Genomic DNA, 24883 nt, shown 5'->3' on the forward strand with positions numbered 1-24883 from the left:
CTATAAATAGAATAAGGTTAAGTAGTTGTGTATTGTAGTAGCGAAAGTTCGACTAACTTCCGGGTTAAACCTTCCTCGTTGAGTAAACCGGTTGATTTTAACTGTAAGTATTCGTTTCTGGTTATATATATTTACAGCTTTAAGTTATTTATACATAATTCTGATGTTCATATACTAAATTTTAGAATTTATTTATCGCCTTTCCTGTATTCCACAGGTACGTGTGTACGAGCCGAATATTGCACCGACTCGACTACATTTCCCCGAGAGCTATGGCGGACCCAAACTGCTCGCAAATCGCCCAGTACAATATTCTGAAGGAGTTATCGGCGAAAGGTAATTCGATAGTTTAATTAATCTTTTGTTTCGTCTCAGTAATTTATGTTTAGGAATACCGAACCCCGCACCCCTCCTGTCCTTGCTAGTCCCGGGCCTGACATGGCATTGACAAATCAAAATTAGACTCGTGCCCTGTTTGTGACACGAGAAAGACCAAGCCCATTTGTAAACACATATAAATTAAATCAAAACAAAAAGTCACACAACTTTATTATTTTAGTTACACACAGCTAGTGGTTGAGACATGGAAAAAATCAACTGTTTAAAATAAAATTTAACAGCGATAATTTTTTATGTACAGTAGGGCATACATTTTGATATGTCCATGGTTGTAACATAGACCAACCTCGATATTCCAGGGGTTAGTATCACTATATCCATGAAATGACAATGACAGGAACCCCTGGAATAATGGTAAAAGACAAGTAATAGTTATAGACAGATGGTAGTTATAGACAGGTGGTAGTTATAGACAGGTGATAGTTATAGACAAGTGGTAGTTATAGACAGGTGGTAGGTATATAGACTGGTGGTATGTATAGACAGATTGTAGTTATAGACAGGTGGTAGGTATAGACAGGTGGTAGTTATAGACAGGTGGTAGGTATAGACAGGTGGTAGGTATAGACAGGTGGTAGTTATAGACAGGTGGTAGTTATAGACAGGTGGTAGGTATAGACAGGTGGTAGTTATAGACAGGTGGTAGTTATAGACAGGTGGTAGGTATAGACAGGTGGTAGTTATAGACAGGTGGTAGGTATAGACAGGTGGTAGGTATAGACAGGTGGTAGGTATAGACAGGTGGTAGGTATAGACAGGTGGTAGGTATAGACAGGTGGTAGGTATAGACAGATGGTAGTTATAGACAGGTGGTAGTTATAGACAGGTGGTAGGTATATAGACTGGTGGTATGTATAGACAGATTGTAGTTATAGACAGGTGGTAGGTATAGACAGGTGGTAGTTATAGACAGGTGGTAGGTATAGACAAGTGGTAGTTATAGACAGGTGTTAGGTATATAGACTGGTGGTATGTATAGACAGATTGTAGTTATAGACAGGTGGTAGGTATAGACAGGTGGTAGTTATAGACAGGTGGTAGGTATAGACAGGTGGTAGGTATAGACAAGTGGTAGTTATAGACAGGTGGTAGGTATAGACAGGTGGTAGGTATAGACAGGTGGTAGGTATAGACAGGTAGTAGTTATAGGCAGGTGGTAGTTATAGACAGGTGGTAGGTATAGACAGGTGGTAGTTATAGACAGGTGGTAGGTATAGACAGGTGGTAGGTATAGACAGGTCACGGTGGTAGGAATAGATAGGTGGTAGGTATAGACAGGTGGTTATTATAGACAGGTGGTTGATATAGACAGGTGGTAGTTATAGACAGGTGGTAGGTATAGACAGGTGGTAGTTATAGACAGGTGGTAGTTATAGACAGGTGGTAGGTATAGACAGGTGGTAGTTATAGACAGGTGGTAGTTATAGACAGGTGGTAGTTATAGACAGGTGGTAGGTATAGACAGGTGGTAGTTATAGACAGGTGGTAGTTATAGACAGGTGGTAGTTATAGACAGGTGGTAGGTATAGACAGGTGGTAGTTATAGACAGGTGGTAGTTATAGACAGGTGGTAGGTATAGACAGGTGGTAGTTATAGACAGGTGGTAGGTATAGACAGGTGGTAGGTATAGACAGGTGGTAGTTATAGACAGGTGGTAGTTATAGACAGGTGGTAGTTATAGACAGGTGGTAGTTATAGACAGGTGGTAGTTATAGACAGGTGGTAGGTATAGACAGGTGGTAGTTATAGACAGGTGGTAGTTATAGACAGGTGGTAGTTATAGACAGGTGGTAGTTATAGACAGGTGGTAGTTATAGACAGGTGGTAGGTATAGACAGGTGGTAGTTATAGACAGGTGGTAGGTATAGACAGGTGGTAGTTATAGACAGGTGGTAGTTATAGACAGGTGGTAGGTATAGACAGGTGGTAGGTATAGACAGGTGGTAGTATAGACAGGTGGTAGTATAGACAGGTGGTAGGTATAGACAGTGGTAGGTATAGACAGGTGGTAGTATAGACAGGTGGTAGGTATAGACAGGTGGTAGTTATAGACAGGTGGTAGTTATAGACAGGTGGTAGGTATAGACAGGTGGTAGTATAGACAGGTGGTAGTTATAGACAGGTGGTAGTATAGACAGGTGGTAGGTATAGACAGGTGGTAGTTATAGACAGGTGGTAGGTATAGACAGGTGGTAGTATAGACAGGTGGTAGGTATAGACAGGTGGTAGTTATAGACAGGTGGTAGTTATATACAGGTGGTAGGTATAGACAGGTGGTAGGTATAGACAGGTGGTAGGTATAGACAGGTGGTAGGTTATAGACAGGTGGTAGGTATAGACAGGTGGTAGGTATATAGACAGGTGGTAGTATATAGACAGGTGGTAGGTATAGACGGTGGTAGTATAGACAGGTGGTAGTATAGACAGGTGGTAGGTATAGACAGGTGGTAGGTTATAGACAGGTGGTAGGTATAGACAGGTGGTAGTTATAGACAGGTGGTAGTATAGACAGGTGGTAGTTATAGACAGGTGGTAGGTATAGACAGGTGGTAGTTATAGACAGGTGGTAGGTATAGACAGGTGGTAGGTTATAGACAGGTGGTAGGTATAGACAGGTGGTAGTTATAGACAGGTGGTAGGTATAGACAGGTGGTAGTTATAGACAGGTGGTAGGTATAGACAGGTGGTAGTTATAGACAGGTGGTAGGTATAGACAGGTGGTAGGTATATAGACAGGTGGTAGGTATAGACAGGTGGTAGTTATAGACAGGTGGTAGGTATAGACAGGTGTGTATAGACAGGTGGTATTTATAGACAGGTGGTAGGTATAGACAGGTGGTAGGTATAGACAGGTGGTAGGTATAGACAGGTGGTAGGTATAGACAGGTGGTAGTTATAGACAGGTGGTAGGTATAGACAGGTGGTAGGTATAGACAGGTGGTAGTTATAGACAGGTGGTAGGTTATAGACAGGTGGTAGGTATAGACAGGTGGTAGGTATAGACAGGTGGTAGGTATAGACAGGTGGTAGGTTATAGACAGGTGGTAGGTTATAGACAGGTGGTAGTTATAGACAGGTGGTAGTTATAGACAGGTGGTAGGTATAGACAGGTGGTAGTTATAGACAGGTGGTAGTTATAGACAGGTGGTAGTTATAGACAGGTGGTAGGTATAGACAGGTGGTAGGTATAGACAGGTGGTAGTTATAGACAGGTGGTAGTTATAGACAGGTGGTAGGTATAGACAGGTGGTAGTTATAGACAGGTGGTAGGTATAGACAGGTGGTAGGTATAGACAGGTGGTAGTTATAGACAGGTGGTAGGTATAGACAGGTGGTATTTATAGACAGGTGGTAGGTATAGACAGGTGGTAGGTATAGACAGGTGGTAGGTATAGACAGGTGGTAGGTATAGACAGGTGGTAGGTATAGACAGGTGGTAGGTATAGACAGGTGGTAGGTATAGACAGGTGGTAGGTATAGACAGGTGGTAGGTATAGACAGGTGGTAGGTATAGTAACAGGTGGTAGTTAGTATAGACAGGTGGTAGGTATAGACAGGTGGTAGTTATAGACAGGTGGTAGTATAGACAGGTGGTAGTTTAGACTTTATAGACAGGTGGTAGTTATAGACAGGTGGTAGTATAGACAGGTGGTAGGTATAGACAGGTGGTAGTTATAGACAGGTGGTAGGTATAGACAGGTGGTAGGTATAGACAGGTGGTAGTTATAGACAGGTGGTAGGTATAGACAGGTGGTAGGTATAGACAGGTGGTAGGTATAGACAGGTGGTAGTTATAAGACAGGTGGTAGTATAGACAGGTGGTAGTATAGACAGGTGGTAGGGTATAGACAGGTGGTAGTATAGACAGGTGTGGTAGTATAGACAGGTGGTAGTATAGACAGGTGGTAGTATAGACAGGTGGTAGGTTATAGACAGGTGGTAGTATAGACAGGTGGTAGGTATAGACAGGTGGTAGGTATAGACAGGTGGTAGTTATAGACAGGTGGTAGGTATAGACAGGTGGTAGGTATAGACAGATGGTAGGTATAGACAGGTGGTAGGTATAGACAGGTGGTAGTTATAGACAGGTGGTAGTTATAGACAGGTGGTAGTTATAGACAGGTGGTAGGTATAGACAGGTGGTAGTTATAGACAGGTGGTAGTTATAGACAGGTGGTAGTTATAGACAGGTGGTAGGTATAGACAGGTGGTAGTTATAGACAGGTGGTAGTATATAGACAGGTGGTAGTTATAGACAGGTGGTAGTTATATAGACAGGTGGTAGGTATAGACAGGTGGTAGTTATAGACAGGTGGTAGGTATAGACAGGTGGTAGTTATAGACAGGTGGTAGTTATAGACAGGTGGTAGTTATAGACAGGTGGTAGTTATAGACAGGTGGTAGTATAGACAGGTGGTAGGTATAGACAGGTGGTAGTATAGACAGGTGGTAGTATAGACAGGTGGTAGGTATAGAGGGTGGTGGTTATAGACAGGTGGTAGTTATAGACAGGTGGTAGGTATAGACAGGTGGTAGGTATAGACAGGTGGTAGTTATAGACAGGTGGTAGGTATAGACAGGTGGTAGGTATAGACAGGTGGTAGGTATAGACAGGTGGTAGTTATAGACAGGTGGTTAGTTATAGACAGGTGGTAGGTATAGACAGGTGGTAGTTATAGACAGGTGGTAGGTATAGACAGGTGGTAGTTATAGACAGGTGGTAGTTATATTGACAGGTGGTAGTTATAGACAGGTGGTAGGTATAGACAGGTGGTAGTTATAGACAGGTGTACTGTAGTTATAGACAGGTGGTAGTTATAGACAGGTGGTAGGTATAGACAGGTGGTAGTATAGACAGGTGGTAGTATAGACAGGTGGTAGTATAGACAGGTGGTAGTTATAGACAGGTGGTAGTTATAGACAGGTGGTAGGTATAGACAGGTGGTAGTTATAGACAGGTGGTAGGTATAGACAGGTGGTAGTTATAGACAGGTGGTAGTTATAGACAGGTGGTAGTTATAGACAGGTGGTAGGTATAGACAGGTGGTAGTTATAGACAGGTGGTAGTTATAGACAGGTGGTAGGTATAGACAGGTGGTAGGTATAGACAGGTGTAGTTATAGACAGGTGGTAGGTATAGACAGGTGGTAGGTATAGACAGGTGGTAGTTATAGACAGGTGGTAGGTATAGACAGGTGGTAGTTATAGACAGGTGGTAGTTATAGACAGGTGGTAGTTATAGACAGGTGGTAGTTATAGACAGGTGGTAGTTATAGACAGGTGGTAGTTATAGACAGGTGGTAGTTATAGACAGGTGGTAGGTATAGACAGGTGGTAGTTATAGACAGGTGGTAGTTATAGACAGGTGGTAGGTATATAGACAGGTGGTAGTTATAGACAGGTGGTGGTTATAGAGACAGGTGGTAGTTATAGACAGGTGGTAGGTATAGACAGGTGGTAGTTATAGACAGGTGGTAGTTATAGACAGGTGGTAGGTATAGACAGGTAGTAGTTATAGACAGGTGGTAGTTATAGACAGGTGGTAGGTATAGACAGGTGGTAGGTATATAGACAGGTGGTAGTTATAGACAGGTGGTAGGTATAGACAGGTGGTAGTTATATAGACAGGTGGTAGTTATAGACAGGTGGTAGGTATATAGACAGGTGGTAGTTATATAGACAGGTGGTAGTTATAGACAGGTGGTAGTTATAGACAGGTGGTAGTTATAGACAGGTGGTAGGTATAGACAGGTGGTAGTTATAGACAGGTGGTAGGTATAGACAGGTGGTAGTTATAGACAGGTGGTAGGTATAGACAGGTGGTAGGTATAGACAGGTGGTAGTTATAGACAGGTGGTAGATATAGACAGGTGGTAGGTATAGACAGGTGGTAGGTATAGACAGGTGGTAGGTATAGACAGGTGGTAGTTATAGACAGGTGGTAGGTATAGACAGGTGGTAGGTATAGACAGGTGGTAGGTATAGACAGGTGGTAGTTATAGACAGGTGGTAGTTATAGACAGGTGGTAGGTATAGACAGGTGGTAGGTATAGACAGGTGGTAGGTATAGACAGGTGGTATGTATAGACAGGTGGTAGTTATAGATAGGTGGTAGGTATAGACAGGTGGTAGGTATAGACAGGTGGTAGTTATAGACAGGTGGTAGTTATAGACAGGTGGTAGTTATAGACAGGTGGTAGTTATAGACAGGTGGTAGGTATAGACAGGTGGTAGTTATAGACAGGTGGTAGGTATAGACAGGTGGTAGGTATAGACAGGTGGTAGTTATAGACAGGTGGTAGTTATAGACAGGTGGTAGTTATAGACAGGTGGTAGTTATAGACAGGTGGTAGTTATAGACAGGTGGTAGTATAGACAGGTAGTTATAGACAGGTGGTAGTAGGTTATTATAGACAGGTGGTAGTTATAGACAGGTGGTAGTATAGACAGGTGGTAATTACAGACAGTGTAGTTGATATAAGTGACAGGAGCCAATAGTGCCTGATAAGTGGAAAGTGATCCCCATATGTTTGACTGGCTTCAGGGCTTTTTTTCAACATGATTTGAGGCCGAATTTTGGCCCAATTCCCATGGCAAAACCTCTAATTTTTTTCCAATTCAAGCATTAAATTTCCCAAAATCGAAACCATCCAAAAATATTACATGAACTTAGTTGGTTAAGACTTTAACTATCTGTGAATTGGCTTCAGAAAAGTACATAAACTACATCGGAAATAAAAATCTTATTTGTTATGCTCTATTTCATATTTCATAATTTTCCCCAAATCCTAGTGTTGTCACACATTTTCCCAAAATCAAAGCCGTAGGCCCCATTCCCAAAGCATTGAGAAAAAGCCCTGGGCTTATTGTTGTGCCTTGGGAGCAGGGGAGCTTTGTCATACTGTTGTCCCTGGAGGTAGGGGAATTCTGACTACTGCTGTCCCCTGGGGGTAGAACCAACTTTGACAGGGGTATGGGGTCCTATTGTCAGTTGGGCCTAATTGCAATTTGTGTCTCTCCCTTAACAGAAACTAGGGGTCTACAGGAAGGGCACTTTCCTTACATAAAGTATTTATCAGTTGATGGGTGTTTTGGTAAAGTGACCTGGCCATTTTCACAAAAACACATTTTTTCCCCAAACACAATCTATATATTTGATTACCAGTACTGACTTACAGTAGTGGGGTACAATATCAACAGGAAATTGAAGTGTTTGACTTTCAGATTAACTTGTTCACCCCTGAAATTCTATAATGAACTGTTCCTTCTTTAGTTTTAGAAGAGTTTAATTGTGTTTTCAGGGGGTGACAACACAGTGTACATATATGATGCATTGTGTTGTAGAGATGCATGTACATGTATTACCAGAAACTTACCTATTATATATTAGAAACATATATTTTTCTGGTATGATATATACTAGGTATACAGAATACCTTATAAATGTTTTGATATTGTGTAATAGTTACACATGTATAACATTTCAAAATGTTTTAGTTTTTTAGGGGGGGGGGGGGGGTAAATTCATATTTTTAAATTCTTAAAGGGATAATTCAATAAGGCTAATTCTGTTTCATAACCACAAAGCCAAATATGACATAAATGTAAATATTGACAAATTCCACGGCATTGTTAAGTATTTTGATTGATACTGTTGAAATTCCAAATCGTTGATCAATACAATTAAGCAGGTAAAAAATGTATGCTGTACCTATACCTGAGCCAAAGTCATATATGTTAATCAAATGCAATACAATATTACATAACCACCGAGGAGTTGGTGAAATTATACATGTATTTACCGGTAGACAAGAACATGCATCTAATAACGTAAAGAGCGATTCGAGTAGTTCTAGACAAAAAATTCTTTATTACACTGGCAAGGGCCAGGGTTTGGCATACAAGTCCTCCGACCACAATGTGTAATGGCGGACAGCAAGTTTCACAGGCAAAAAATTAAAAAGCCTAATAACATTTGCTGTAAATTCTGTACATTTTATGTGTTCGACCACATATGAGAAGAGTCTTTGACTCAATGTGCAATCGAATGAAAATAAAGTCAATTATTATTATTATAATATAGGCAGGTTTAGTGGACTATTCATCTTTTGGTGTTTAAGTTCTTTTACGAGTCCTTGCAAAGATAAAATTTAAATGAAAAGATATCAACAACTTAGATTCTACAGTTAAGTCTGAGAGTTTCTTATTATCACGTATCAAAGAAACACAATTTAACAAAGCATGACAATTTATTGACTCATGCCCTATCCGGGTCTCGAACTCACGATCTACGGCACCCAATCGCCTAGCCAAACATTTCTTCGCCTTCTGCCACTGCGCCTCATCCTACGTATATACTGTTGAATCATAAAATGATGTTCAATTTATGATGATCTTATTTTCCTAATATGAAATTTTTTTTTTCCCGCTAACAGTGGTGATCCAGTATGATGAACTGTACAAGAAATACCTGGAGAAAGAGGAACAGGTAAGCTAGAACATATCAGAGACGGAACTCCATAGCCATATATATCCAAGGATTTATAAGTGAGAAGGATTTGTCACCCAGGGTTTTGGACGAATACTTCGCGAGCGCTTTTGTTTGTGCACTGACCTGACGTTAACGATTTTCCTTTGATATCTGATGGCGCAGCCTTTGATGTAGCTTGTGGGCGCCGGCTTACCGTATTACTCTCTGAAGCAAGTCATTATTTCATGAGTTATCTTATGTTTAAAATGAAAATTAAAAAAATTTCTTCTAAATCTTTCATCTTTAAAAAATAAATTAGATATTGTGAAATTTATTAAGCTTTACATTGGTGTGTCTTTTAACTCGATAAGACAAGTGTTTCTTAAGAAAAATAGTTTTTATTATCAGTTCATAGTTGTGTCACTTGGTGTTTATAGTAGTGTAAAGAGACAGTGGCAAATCCTTCTCACTTATGAATCCTTGGCTATATCACATAAAAATGTTATAGAAATTATTAATCTCCTTTATTGAATAAAAGACTTGTAACAGCAGATTAGAAAATGTAGCGACCAGACCATGATTCGAACGCGGGACCTCCGAACACTAGCCAAATGCTCTACCGACTGAGCCAATTGGTCACCGATAATCAACCCAGTCCAATTCTGTTATAGACTAAAACACACAGAATATTACACCATTTCCTTTTAAGATCTTCATTGATACAATTTTATAGTTTAAAGTCAAAAAAATTTAAAGAAGCTCCACTGCTGACAGAGCATAAACGACGCCCATCATTTGAACAATAACTGATATTTAATCGTGTATATATGTATCTAATTTAACACAAAAGAGCTTACCTGTATAAAATGATTTATTTCACTTTGGGTGGATGCACAATCAGTACTTTATTCCATATAAAGCATAGTGCTGTGGAATTTTTTTTGGACGCAATTAATTATTTAAAATATTTTTATCTTGAAGTAAAATATGAAGCTCAAACTTTTCAATGGTGGTAATGGTGTAAAGAAAGTAACTTTTGTAACTGAAGAAAATTACTTATTCGTCTACTCCTGTTTTTTTGATAGAGAAAAAAACCATTCAGTGGAGCATCTTCTTTTTAGAATTTTTTTTTACACTCAACTCAATGAACAAAGGGATGCAACTCTTGCTATAATAGTTAGACAGTTATAATCAAATTATGAACCTAACAAATCCTGCAAGTTGGGCAATGGCCTAAGATATGCATTGAACGCTTTTATCATCATAACAAATTCGATGACATCAGTGCAAAAACAAGCAAATGTGCCGAAGGAATAAATGCCGTATTAAACAATTTGCAAAAATAGGCGGTGCTTCTTTAAAGACTACGTAAACAATTGATGGTATTATTTTCATTTTGATTAAAAATTTTTCAGTGCAAAACTTTCGCATCTCGATTGAAGGAACGAGAGCAGCAAATGGGACAAATGAAAAAATGTGAGTTTATGTTTCCTATACTTGGATTTTGTAATGCAGCTGAATTTGATTTTCTGGTTTTATATGTATAAGGCAAAAAAAAAAATGTTTGATTAGGGTTACATTGGCAAAAAAAATAGGGTCGGTCGGTCGGAAGGATTTTTTTTCTTTTCTTTTTTTTTTTAGTGTTTTTCACTGTAAAATGATTCCTAGAACCGTAGTCTGAGATCAAAATCCCGACTTTTTGATATTTTTTCGTAGAAAAGTGGAAAAAAAAATTCGTAGAAAAGTGGAAAAAAAATTAGGGTCGGTCTGGTAACCCTAAACAGACAAATTTTGCTAAATTTTCAATGTCCTGTGAAAATTACAATCTTTACAACAAATATCATGCTTGTACCTCTAAGTCAAATACAAACAAATTTATTTTCTCAAATGTCTGCTTGGATTTCAGTGATTGAGCCTGCTATTCAGGAATATGAAAAAATGAAGATTAAGTTTGAGATAGAAATGAAGTGTCGAATGCAGGCTGAGAACTTTGCTACTCAGGTATACACAGATTTCTGTCTTGTAAATTAATACAACAATTTTTTATGCAAATGATGAAATACCTTATTTGATCGAATAAGCGCACATGGCACTTAAAAAACTGAAACAAATAAGGTGCTTAATCGACCCAAATTCGGACAAGGCTTTCATAAAACTATTCCACAAAGAAAGCCATAGATCAATTTGCAAAATAAATTATGAAGAAACCTACACAGTTTTCATATTTTCAGTCTGCATTTAATTTGAGGTATATTAAGTGAAATTGAGTTCTCAAAAGGGGAAAGGCGCTTATAGGGTCAAATATGGTACTCGTTATAAAGCAGTTAGGGAAAGTCAGTATTCTGTTCATAAAAGTAATATTTCTCCTTAATTTTTCTAAATTTAGTTTTCTTATTGAAGATCATTATATAAATCTAATCTTCTGACAGAAAAGATAATTATCTCCCTTGCCTGTGATTGAGAATATATTTACCTCCAATGAATAGAAATCCTATTTCCAAGTAGATGTTCTTACAGTATTTCTCTCTTACTCTAGATCAACACCCAGAACAAGGAACTTAAACGACAGTCCAATATGATAATGACGATGACCAAAATAAATGTCAGCGAACTCAAACTGGACGAGATCGATTCAAAATCTGATGGTGACTCGTATAAAGAGTACACAGCTAAACTCAACAACACTATCAAAGGTAAAAAACACGTCCTTAACAAAATTGTAGACAATCGGGCATGATTTACAATATTTAAATACTCTTTACTTGTCTTACTTATCAAATATTACAGAGTTGGGTTTGAAGGTCAAAAGGTTAACCTTTGACCTACTAATTCATACCTTGTTAAATCTACCATTACAGGTGAAGGTCACCAAGTTGACCTTTGACAGGATTTACATCTAAATGTCTTACTGATCTACAATTATAGAGTTAAAGGTGAAGGTCAACAGTTTGACTCTTGACCTTTGGATTGATATATCTGTCTTAATGATCTACCATCACAGATTTGAAGGTGAAGGTCGCCACATTGACCTTAGACCTTTTTTTTATATCTTGTTATATGTAATATACCAAAGGTTGAAGGTGAGAATGTTGGCCTTTGACCTAGCTATGTATTTAAAATCTTGCTAATCTTCCGTTACAGATTTGGAGGCAAAGGTTGCTAGGTTGACCTCTGACCTTCAGGAGCAGATGCAGGCCAATGCTATTGAAGCAGAGAAATACCAAAGGTTAAATGAAAGGGTAAGTAAAGGTTATACAATACTTACAATTGGCGGGAATAATGAAGTGTTATTAAAATGTCAACATTTGATGCAGGAGTTGTGTGAATTATTTATTTAACCTTTGACCTCTGATCATTCCAGCATGAGATTGGTATGAAGAGGCTCAAAGAAAACCAGAACATGCTGACTAAATATCAGGAAGCCATGTTGGAACTGTCTCAAGGTAAAGGTCATAGGTCAGAGGTGATGTGTGTTTGTTGTTAGGAGCTTAGTATATATAGACAATGTGAATTGAATATTGAGTTTTTAACTAGCATCTGTGCTGTAGCCTTGAACAGGATATTTGAATATGGTTCCATGAACTCATAATTAAGCTACATGTACTTTCGCTCCCAATTTCCATATTATAACAATTTCTCAGACATAAACTTATGCGGAATTGATATTGGACCATATTTTCTTTTTTCTTTCAATATAAGTTGGACATGCAAGTATCTGTTTATGGAAATAAACTTTTAAAGCATAAAAACCAGGATGTATATGTGGACATACACATATGCATAAAAACCAGGATGTATATGTGGACATACACATATGTGGACATGTACACATATGTGGACATAGACATATACGTCCTTGATAAAAAGTAACAGTGAGTATTACAGAATAATCAGCTACAAACAACAGTACATGCCAAATGACCAATTTCAAAATAAAACAGTTACTGATATTTTAAACAACAAAACATATTTTAACGATAATTTTCAGTTTTAAACATCTCTTTCTGATGGGTAATTATTGATATTTGTCATTTGGTTACAGTATTTGTCATACATTATAATTCATTTTAACATTTTCTACCTTTTTTATAGTGTCGGAGGAGGCATGTAAAGAGTATGCTTCGCTGCAGATCAAATACGACATGGAGCAGGAAAAGGCAGCAAAGGTAAGAACGCCATGCCTACAAAAGCAGATATGGTCTAAGGGGAGATAATTTGAAGATTTTGTACCCATATTAGACTAAAGGGAGATAATTACTGATAGAGTATGCTGCGCAGAAGATCAAATATGACATGGAGCAGGATGCCTTCAAAATCAGATATGGTCTAAGGGGAGATATTTTGGAGAATTTGTACCCACATAAGTCTAAGGGGAGATAATTACTTTGATTATGCTGCCCTGCAGATTAGTTAAGACATGGAGCAGGATGTCTACAAAATCAGATATGGTCTAAGGGGAGATAATTTGTAGATTTTGTACTCACATGAGTCTAAGGGGATACTCAGTACAGTTTACATGTGATACTTATGGTCTAAGGGGATATAATTCAATATGGCTGGTGTTATGGTGTGGTCCAAGGGAGATAACTGAGATTACTTTTTACAATCTTTTTGGTGAAAATGGTATCACTATTAATGTGTCTGATAAGAAAGCATTTAGTATTTAATTATATTCAGTTCAAGTGATGATAGAAACAGGCTGATAGTATTTAAAGCAACTGTGTTGGTATAATTAAATTAAATACCAAATCACAATTTGATGGAAATTATCTCGATTCTGAATAATCTAAATCATTAAAACAAATCAAAATTACAACTGATTTATTTTCAATAATACCTTCCTCCCATCTTCATTGATTAACTGTCATGGCCGTCACATTTGAGAAAACTGACTGCTGGTTGGTGGTTTTTCTTATGGTACTTTCCGGTTTTCCTCCGCCATCAAACCTGGCACGTCCTTATATGACCCTGGTTGTTAATAGGACGTAAAACTAAACAAACCAAATTGATGTTTCAGATGCAGGCAGACAATGTGATGATGAAGAAACAGAGTACCATGTTGTTGAGCAATGCTATGGGTGACCAGAAACTAATGGACGCTGCTCTACAGATCGAAAGTGTGACGCAAGACTACGAGCGAGAGAAAGCAGAGTTAATGGCGCAGGTATGCAGGGGGTTAAAGGTCAAAATGTTAAGGGTCAAAGTCCAACTGATGTCAAATGTCATTATTTTAAAATGTTCGACAGGGTTAAAGGTCAAAGTGATTGTTCCCTTATGTTTGAATCATAGTTGGCTTTGGGGTCAATTGTTGAAGATTCATGACCTTGTAAGGTCAAAGGTCGGATTCATAACTTTGTAAGGTCAGATGTTCCTAACTCTGTGCACATTTTCAAATAGGATTCAAAAGTTGAAATGAAGTTGCCATTTTTAGTATGAATGATAAAAAATGTAAAATGTAAGGAAAGACTTGAAAATGGTGTTGAAATTTAGGGGTCAAAAGTCATATACTGTCCTATATGTTAACTTAAAACTTGATTAAGATTCACCAAATGAAACGTTTTCCGTTATTCAGATCCGGGAGCTAAAAGAAGGAGCAAGTGGTGAACAAGATGATGGAGAGAAAGAAAAACTACAGGAGGAAAATCAAGATCTGATGAAGAAGTTGGAGGATTATGAGAAACAGTACAAGAAACTGGAAGATGAATGTAAGTAGCTTTTCCATACAAATTTATGTACTTGTTTGGCTGTTTTAAGTGTTATATCATTGAAATGTATAAGGGCATCTTTATACACTTAAAATACAGTGCTGTGAGTACATTGGCTGAGAAGGTTGAGATCAATAACAGAATCTTTAACAGTATCTTCAACATGTTTACAATTGTTCAAACTATTCTTCATACCCTATTCCAATGAGCCCCCAGGTCAATGAAAAATTTGAAAAAATGAAAAGGTGCTAAAAAGACAAAATTATTGCAAATCTAGACAGTTTTGTGTTGTTTTGGTCTTTATTTATGCGTGGACAATTGAAATCGAGGCCTCAAAAAGGGGGAGGGGCGTTTATAGGGACATGGGCGCTTATTGGGTCGAATATGGTACTTGTACAGTGTAACTTGTCAAAACTGGTCCAAGTCTAACCTGGAACCCTGTATATTCCAAAATAATTGTAAGGCATGCTCCTTCTTTATATATATTTATTGAAACGTATTTGTTGTTTCTGAATTATCAAAAATAGATTTTCCTGAGAAAAATAAAACACAAATGCCAATCAACTACACTAGACCACATAAAAAGTTCTCATGTATGTAAGATTTTAATGTTGTTATGTTTTCATATCAGACAAAGTGTTGAAGAAGGAACTGGACCTCGCCAAACATCCCCCTCCCCCTCCCCCACCCCCACCACCACCACCGCCATCTATGGACAAGGGGAAAGGGTAGGTAACTCTGAAGTAGCAGGGAAATAATAAATGAAAAAAAATTCTGAAAACCATTTTAGGCTAGATTGAGGGACCTTTTTGGTGGCGGAGTAGTCTAAGATAATCTGCCATTTGGCTTCCATTTTGCTCTTCTGATGGCAAAGTGGTTATAGTAGAAATATTTCACCATATCCGCTAGCCATCCATTTATAAGCAGAGATCATACAAAAAGGTTGGATGTCTGACATTTTTTATATGTTGCCACTTCAGCTCTCCCTCTAGTAGCAGATTGGAGTATTGACACTTTAGTCTTTCAATTAAAATCAATCAGTTTATTGGATGGGGATCTCAAAAACTGAGAATCCCAAGGGGGATATGACCTAAGGTTTAAATAAAATTTGGTCACCTAAGAATGTTTTTGTCTAAATATGAACCAAATACATTAATACAAGAATGATTTTGATAAATGTGTCATCTTTTAGACCTTTTATTAAGACTTGTGGGGTACCAGTCCAAAGATTTTTGAAAAATTTATTCCGCTTCACCCGAGGATGCTTTGGACAAAATGTGGCACAAATACAAAATGTTTTTTATGAAATCTGAAAAAATAGTTGACAGATAAATGATATATGTATACTAGACATCACATGATGGTAGAAAAATTGTCTAAAAGAAAATGTTATTATGCTTCAGTTTGTTTTATATAGTTTTTCATTTAATATTTGTAAATCAATTAATGTTTTAAAGGTTTCTAAGCAAGATCGCAAGGAAGAAGAGCATGAAAAGGAAGGAAGTGTGTAAGTATAAACTTTCTGTTAATTTCACGGATGTAAAATTTCGCGACTTACTATTTGGAATTTATTAAAGGGGATTTATTTTTGCAAATTATCTCAGTAGCTTTTGAAATCATCATTCTTTTGCAACAGGCTATAATACTAAGATCTTACAACTTCCCGTTCAGAGTCACCACAGTATGACTCCTGACCTTGAATCGGAAAATCTAGGGACATATCTAGTAGTTGTTTAAACTTCCAAGAGAATGGACCATATGGCTAATTGGCTGAACACAGGAGTCATGCTGAAGTGACCCTGAACAAGGAGTTCTTACATCTTGTATCATAGCGCATCGTAGTGGAGCGAAATTGTAAGTCTAATTTTAATTAGATTCACTCAAGTCACCATCTTTCTTTTGAAACCATAAAAAGATTTATTTTTTATACAGTGAAGTCGGCGAGTGGTGCGGGGGACCAGAACTACAGTAAAGCGCTGGAGGAAATGATGAAGAGGATTCACTCCGGCAAATCACTGAACAAAGTCCTAAAACCAGTCGGAGGACGAAAGGTATAGTCCTAAAAACTTTCCTTCAAACAAACAAAGAGTAATAACCTATGTCCTAAAAATCTTTCTTGGGGCAAACAGGACTTCTAATCCTAAAACTTTTATTCAGGCAAACAATAAGTTTCTATTTTAATTTAGTCTTTCTTAAGTAAGCAAACAAAAAGTAGTGGCTTAAATCTTAATCCTCAAACCTTTCTTAATGGGACAAACAAAAACTTTAGCTCTAAAACCTTTCTTTTGGCTAACAAAAAGTTATGACTTAATACTCCTAGATTAATTTCTTGGGGCAAAGGAAATGTAGCTACTTTTGGTCCTTAATGTAATAGTTCTTTGGTAAATAGTTTCTATTCTGTGTTTAAAGGGAGGAGAGTTTTCCCATTATATATGTTCTCCATATTTTCATTTTGCCTTTCGAAGAGAAGGGGGCTAATTGAATCACCCTGGCGTAGGCTTCAGACTTGGTTAAAGTTCTGGTGTAACGAAATGATCTCACAATTTTGGGCTTATTATGGACAATCATTTTAAGGGAAAAATCTCAGGATTTTGAGAATTTTGGCCAATAATGGGCCAAATGCACTCTAGATTAAAGTTTTGGTGCCAGGTTGCGAAATGCTGACAACGATTTCTGCCTTGATAAAGGATTATATAAAAATTGCTTATGGTAAGGAAAATAATTTCAATAAACAGAAAAACTCAAGAGGCTCATATGTCCAAAAAGTACTTATGCTGTTAAGCTCTTATATGAATTAATAGCATGATGAGACACTGTTGAATCATTATGCTGTGTATTCATGTAATTGCCTATCAGAAGTGACTAAATATCCTGCATCAAATATTATTGGATTAGTCAAAGAAAAGCTTGGCTGTTTTCAAACAGCTTTCATTTCATAATAATACATGATACTTGATCATTCACATTCAGTCTTTTTGGTCCTGAATACCACATAGAGAGAATGTCGTCTGCAACAAAACTGTCGTCTGCAATAAAAGTTTTGTAGAGATTTGATATATTATTTGTTCTAACATTTATTCTTATACCAAATATACCATATTCCAACTTATAACAGGATCTGGAGAATGTTGGAGAGGAAGAAGAAGTTGAGCCTCATTCTGATGAGCCTCCTTCTGAAAAATCAGAGCCTCAATCTCAGATTCATCAACCTAAGATAGCGGTACATTATTTTCAAGAAGCATGTATTGGATGAGAACTGAATTTCAACTTTTTTTCTAACTCTCTTTGTTTCCTTTTAACATTTTTCTTCAGTCTTTAATTACTTTGGATTTAGTACCTACTCGTTAGTCTGCACTGATTTCTGATTTCCTAAAGTTCCTTTTGAAGAGATGGGGGATACTTTACCATCCTTACATTCAGTATGACATTTTGATAAAACTGCCTTCAAAAAGTTCTGTTACATCTGTAAAATATTGCTGGTAATTCATCGCTAAGAAAACGTTCGGAAATGTCCTTTATGATTGAGAGAAGATAAATCAGTTGATACATAATGTAAACTGCTGCCTGTAATAACAAGATCTACATATTACCATACTTAGAATTTTAATTATGCATAATTGTAAAAATGCTTGTGTAATAAAACTTTGGAGGGCAGTTTATATCAAAACAACATTGGTAAAGTACGATTACCTTGATTAATCCCACCTTCCGGTGATTTTGAGGTCATATTTGACTTAATTGTTTGAGGTCACCATCATTGAAAGGTGAGACAAAGTGTACTTGAGTACCTGAAAACCTCCATATTGAAATTCTGTATTTTAATTCAGAATAGTTTCAAGAAGTAATTGTAGTTTTAAAAGAATTTATTGGTCAACAAAAGGCAATGATGTCATTTGTTTTTACTGTGCATAGCTTTCAATTGAGAAGGTCCATATCATAGGCTGAGAACCAGTTCTTCGTAAGGAATATTGATTTGTGCCAATAAACAGTATTTTAATGACTTTTCCGATTTTGAAAAAATGACATTTAAAAGGTTTTTCATTTCCACTCAGTCTGTGACGCTATTTTTTTTGCGCTGCTGGTCATTTGGACTAGTAAACCCCAAAAGTTTACTAGTCTGAGTATTTAATCATTAGTCAAAATTAAATATACAGCCGTTTTGCTTCAGCACTTCAAATTCTTTTTTTTTACCCAAATTGCAGTCAGGATGCTTTTGTGAACACAAATTCTCACAAAATGATACATCCAGACTGAAATAATCGCATAAAGAATGCACTCAAAATGTGTTAAAAATATGCTATTGACCACTGTATACGTACTGCTCTTGTGAATGTAGCATTTAACAATATTAATCAAATAGGGAGCCACTAGTCCAATCCGACTAGTTCATTACAATTGGGACAAGTCCGGCTGTAAATTTACTAGTCATGGGCATCGGACTAGTGCTTAAAGTCGCAGACTGGCTACTGATTTGAGTCATCCTCAATACTCCAGGGGTTCTGATCACTTACAGTCTCTACATCCCTTGACTATCTCATAGTAAAGCAGAAGTGATCAGAACCCCTTGAGAATCGAGGATGGCTTTCAGTTAGGTTAGGGAAACTTTAATGTATGTGATTCCCCAACCGTCGGAAAACTTCAGTTTTAAACTCAACTTACGCTCTATAGACTGATCATGTGGGTAACCTATGATGAAGTTCCTCTGGGTCCCAAGTTAATAGTGCTTAGTGCACATTCTTTTTGAAAACTGCTTTTAGCTAAATGTATAGTAGAGTGGTACTATATATCTGTTTCCAGCGATATTCTGGATAGGCCAGGTCTAGCCAGATCATTAGTAAAACCTCCCGTTTGCTTTTAGTTCGTTTTATTTTCCCAAAGAGTAGACGCTGTGATATTTTCTCAGTATTAATACGATATTACTAACACATCACTTTATTTTTCGATTAAAGGAACCAATAAATTTTTTAAATAGAAATTTAAACTTTACAAAAAATGATTGATATGAGATTTATATTTCTGGAAATTTCAACGTTATTTGAAATAAAAAAAGCAACTTCAGATCATATACACCGCAGGCCTAATATAAAGTTACAACATCACAAATTTTTTTATAAAGAAGTTTCATTTAGCTGCATGACAATATTGGTAAAAGTTATAACTACTGAGCAGTAATTAGGACGATCCCAGGAAACAAGATAACCCATGTTATAGGAATGAACACTTACCGTAATATGGTTCAGGAAGGAATAAGTGTACTATCAATAATGATTGACCTGTAATAACATTATGGACTCCTTATACTGTATTAGCCGTAATTAGCGTCCCTTTCCTATTAGCGCTCCTTCCCTTTTCTGAGAAGGAGTTGAAGTTGTATAAAAGTGTAGCGGGATTGGACTGGGTTGATCACCGGTGACCAGGTAGCTCAGTTGGTGGAGCACTCGGCTGGTGTTCGGTGGGTCCCGGGTTTGAGTCCCGGTCTGGCCGCTACATTTTTCTCCTCTCCTGTTACAGAATTGGCGCCCAACTAAATAACCCACGATTATATGCATGAATTTGATGTGTCTCACAGTTTAAAAGGCATGTCTACTGTAACACTTCTGATTTTCTGATTAAGGTGCCATGCATAAAGAAAGAGTTAAAACATGTCTGATATTGTTTTCGCCACCACTAAATAATCGCCTCCCTCCCTTTGTTAAATTTTTAAGTGCGCTGGGTGCTAATTACAGTGAATACGGTATTATTAAACTTTTTTCACATCATCACTTTAAAAATTAAAAAGTCTATTCCATTTGTACCTTCAGGACTATTTAGTTGTACACGTACAATATATCTTATATACCGTACAGTGTACTTACCTGAAATATGTTGTTTTTATTGACATATAGTTTTCTTGCTATACTTGGTATGTTATGAATGTTGTATCAGTGCTCAGCATGTGGACTTGTTTTTTTCCTGGAATTTAATCTTCCTATTGTTTTGTGCCAAAGAAGGTGGTGTCTGACCTATATTTTGACCTGTGACTTACCACATGAGTCAGCAAGCTTTTAATTTCCAGTGAAGGAATTTTTTTTTGCATTGTAACAGTTTTTGATTTTGATTTTTTTTTTTTGTTGGAACATAACTTTTCTTTTCTAATTAAGATTTAAATCAATTTGAAATTTAAAGTTTATGCTGTTGGGTTTTAATAACTGAATAATTTTGATTTTGCATGACCTGTGATTTTTTATGCATACCGTACAAGAATTTTTAGAAGCTCCACAAATATTCTCAAACGAAGTTAAATTGAAAAAGAGTATATATAGATCTCTAAAATTTGCCAAAACTGTTCTAAGAGGAAAACAATCTTGAATACAGGGGCCAGAGGCCAGTTATGAATGATTTCATATCATTTCTTGTCAATTAATTGGCACTCTACATTTACAGCCGTCCTTTGAGAGCGAGGAGAAACCAGAGGCCATGGTCCAGCTACATTCCATCCTGGTATGTATTTTTTTTTATTCCAAGGTGACTTCCAAAATATGAACATTTTGAAGGAAAAAGAAAATTATCAAGTAGCAAGGGAGATAACTCGAAATTATCTAGTAGCAAGGAAGATAACTCTGCAATATGTGGAATATGAGAAATTGCACATGAAACTAATTGGTTGCTGCAGTGAAATACACTCTCTTTTGTGTTCTCTGAAAAAAAAAAATTGATCTCACATTGGGTTGTAAAACATTAACCAATCTGACCTGGAAACACACAGAATGACTCGCAATATAGATAGCATAGTGATAATACATAATGTATCTTAAAAAAGCTGAATTTGGTTTAATAGAATTGGTAATATACAGCAGATACATTTCACGGGAGGGCTATTTTTGCAATATTTTCAGTTTTCCTGAAATCTGCAAATTAAAAAAAAAACTGTGAAATATTTTGAATTGATTACTGTTATGCAAAAGAGATAACATTGCATAAGAGGAATTGGTGTACTGCAAATATCAAACACTGCCAATATGTTCCGTTAACGAATTCGTGAATTACAATTTATGTGTCTTGCAAATTTAAAGCATTTTATAGAACAGTCAAATTTGTGTGAGGTGTATATTTGTTCAATTCATAAAATAAATTTTATTTACCAACAGAACCGCTTCAAGAGGACCCAGAGTGAGAGTGACCTCTCCGATCAGGCGTTCCTTGAACCAGACTCGGACTTGGCCAAGGCATTCCGTAAGGTCAAAAGGTCAGGGTCTGAGGAGACGGCCGGCATGGACATCATGGACAGAGCACAGAGTGAGTAGTCTGTACTTATATGTACATGTATATGGATACTTACAGTGAACTGCGTTCAAGCGTCCGGATTAGACTCCTCCCTCAAATGTTGTAACATTCTGTTACGACAGCCAATGAAAACTCTGGGAAGTTGCCTCGATTGGTCAGATTCCATGTGGTGTAGCGCAAACAAGGTTGACTTGAAAGGGATCTACTGATTTGACTGGGTCACATCTTTTTAACAAAGATTTTTTAGCATATGCTTGGAGATAAAAAGGTTTCAAACATGTTTTTAATTCAATCGTACCATATCACCATCAAAAGACAACAATACTCTATCTTGATAGCTTGCAAAACGTTCCCTGGAACATACACGGTTGTAGCTGTATATATAAGACGAAAAAAATACGTCAGTTTAGGGTTACATTGGCAACAAAATAGGGTTGGTAGGGATTTATATATATATAAATATTTATTTTTTGTCAAGTTCAGATGCAATAGTGAGCTGTTTACTAAACAGATATATGGCTCCTTTTTATCAATAAAATGATTAAACATTAGTGTCTTTCACTCTTGTCTTTTTATTCGATAATGAATAATTGAAGATTTCACTTAGAAAGAAGGTATTACATGTAACAGCTCAGATTGGCCTACAGTATATCCTCTTATCACATTTAAACTGTTATGACCTTGGTTGTTACAATAGGACATTAAAGTCATAAAACCAAATCCAAACCCTTTATGACCTTGATCTTTTAACATCCTGACCCTGACCTTGACCTTTGTTAACCTTGTTGTTCCAGAAGAGCCCACTCAGTCTGAGCCTGTTGTGTTTACTAAAGTCCCCTTACGTAGCATCAAGCAGATGTCTACTGTCGAAGAGGAACAGAATAATTTAGAGTAAGTATTAGTAATATTATATTCTCATTGGCCAGATTTTGTAATTCTGTTGTCCTGTTTGCCATCCTTGATATTTCAGGGGTTACTATCACTGTCATAGTATCCATCCCCGCACTATGCCATAGCAAAACATTTGTACTTCAAGCTTGAATTAACATCAACATTATCTTCTCAATGGATTTGCATATATATAGGATGACCTATTGTCATCATGCACCGTCCGTCGTCATGCACCGTCCACCATGCATAAACTTTTCATTCAAACGACTTCTCCTCAACCGAAAGGCCCAGGGTACTGTTGGGGCTGTAGCATACTGGGATGAAGGGCTACCAAGTTTATTCAAATAAATGACCATGACCTTCATTCTAGGTCACAGGGGTCATAAGGATAAAATCTTTAAACGACTTCTTCTCAAGAACCAACAGACCCAGGGTACTCATATTGAGCCTGCGACATGCTCTGATGAAGGGCTACCAAGTTTGTTAAAATAAATGACCTTGACCTTCATTCAAGGTTACGGGGGTCAAATAGACTAAAAACTGAACGACTTCTTCTCAAGAACCAAAAGGCCCAGGGTTCTCATATTGGGCCTGCGGCATGCTGGGATGAAGGGCTACCAAATTTGTTTAAATTTGTTCAAATAAATGACCTTGACCTTCATTCAAGGTCACGGGGGCAAATAGGCTAAAATATTTTAACCACTTCTAGTAAATTACTAAGAGGCCTAGAGACCAGATATTGGGCCTGTTGCATGTTGGGATGAAAGGCTACCACGTTTTTTTTCAAATGAATGACCTTGACCTTCATTCAAGGTCACGGGGGTCGAAAAGGCTTAAATCTTTAAACGACTTCTTCTCAAGAACCAAAAGGCCCAGGGTACTCATATTGGGCCAGCGGCATGCTGGGATGAAGGGCTACCAAGTTTGTTTAAATGAATGACCTTGATCTTCATTCAAGGTCACAGGGTCAAAAAGGCTTAAATCTTTAAATGACTTCTTCTCAAGAACCCAAAGGCCCAGGGTACTCATATTGGGCCTGCGGTATGCTATGATGAAGGGCTACTAAGTTTTTTAAAATAATTGACCTTGACCTTCATTTAAGGTCACGGGGGTCAAATAGGCTAAAATCTTTAAACGACTACGTTCATTGTGCCAATTATCAGATGACCGTTAAGGCCCATGGGCCTCTTGTTTAAGTTAATGGTATATATATCATTTTGTTTCTCACTTACACCATCCTAATTTTTTTATTTCCAGAAAAGAAGGTGATTCTGAGGACACTGTGTTCTAGACTGCAAAAGAATGTGAAATCACCACAGGACAATACAAAAACAAGGCAGAAATTCTACATATTCCTTCCAGATTTCCGCCCTTTATCGCCCACTTCCATAAGTATTCTTGTCCAGATCCTTACCACTCAGCTTTTAAAAAGATAAGACTCATAAAACTTAAAGGAAATTCAAAAGGCCTAAAGGACATGCATTACTGTTGGGTCACTGTGGCCTTTACTGTAAGGTCAAAGGTCAAATTGTGAAGTTAATTTCGTGTCCCAACCATAATTTCAAACCCATTACTTTCGTAAAGATATGGTGATGCAACTTGTAGATCATCTCAATGTAATGTGCAGTGCACACTTCTATTGGGTCACTGGTTGAAGGGTAAAGGTCAAATTTGGCATAATTTTGATTGGTTTGTTACTACGTCATCATTGGGAATAATTCACGAACCATGTGATGCCTGATAATGTTTGTGCAGGACTTTCGTTTGTGACGTTTAAAAGTTGTTATCCCGCATTAATGTCATTTCAGCGGGGAGATTACAAATAGTTACGTTCCAACACCATTGGAAATACAAGTCCCGCACAAACGTTATCAGATATCAAGTAGTTCATGAATTATTTCCATTAAGAGAGAATTATATATAAGGAGTCAACGGAGATGAAGCCTCAAGGTCACTTGGTCATACATAAGTATCAATATTTGTATATTTCTTTAGGTTTTTTTTTAGTGAGGGATATTCTGTCATAATTTTGAATTCTGCAGGACTGCGCTTTCTATTGTTATTCAAATAATAAAGATGAAAAGAGAAATTAAATTGAACGATCGGTTTTTCATTGGACATTCATTGAATATTTTCGGTTTATATCAGACAATA

The 24883-nt window shown here is 37.2% G+C and overlaps 1 protein-coding gene across 2 annotated transcripts; it reads left to right on the plus strand.

The window, feature by feature from the left end:
- LOC138335523 (shootin-1-like) lies at positions 1 to 24823 on the plus strand. 2 transcript variants are annotated; one of them, XM_069284654.1, is made up of 19 exons: positions 1 to 103; positions 218 to 336; positions 8836 to 8888; positions 10286 to 10346; positions 10777 to 10871; positions 11407 to 11563; positions 12012 to 12109; positions 12232 to 12313; positions 12963 to 13036; positions 13888 to 14034; positions 14443 to 14575; positions 15207 to 15303; positions 16033 to 16082; positions 16508 to 16626; positions 17691 to 17795; positions 20999 to 21055; positions 21703 to 21850; positions 22633 to 22729; positions 23987 to 24823. In XM_069284654.1, the coding sequence occupies exons 2-19, from the start codon at positions 273 to 275 to the stop codon at positions 24018 to 24020; spliced, it is 1671 nt and encodes a 556-aa protein (XP_069140755.1). In that variant the 5' UTR covers positions 1 to 103; positions 218 to 272; the 3' UTR covers positions 24021 to 24823. The 2 variants fall into 2 exon arrangements, with proteins under 2 accessions (XP_069140755.1, XP_069140756.1); XM_069284655.1 differs by lacking the exon at positions 17691 to 17795.
- Positions 24824 to 24883: the final 60 nt, after the last annotated feature.

This window comes from Argopecten irradians, chromosome 11, assembly GCF_041381155.1.
Source record: "Argopecten irradians isolate NY chromosome 11, Ai_NY, whole genome shotgun sequence".
Lineage (NCBI taxonomy): Eukaryota > Metazoa > Mollusca > Bivalvia > Pectinida > Pectinidae > Argopecten > Argopecten irradians.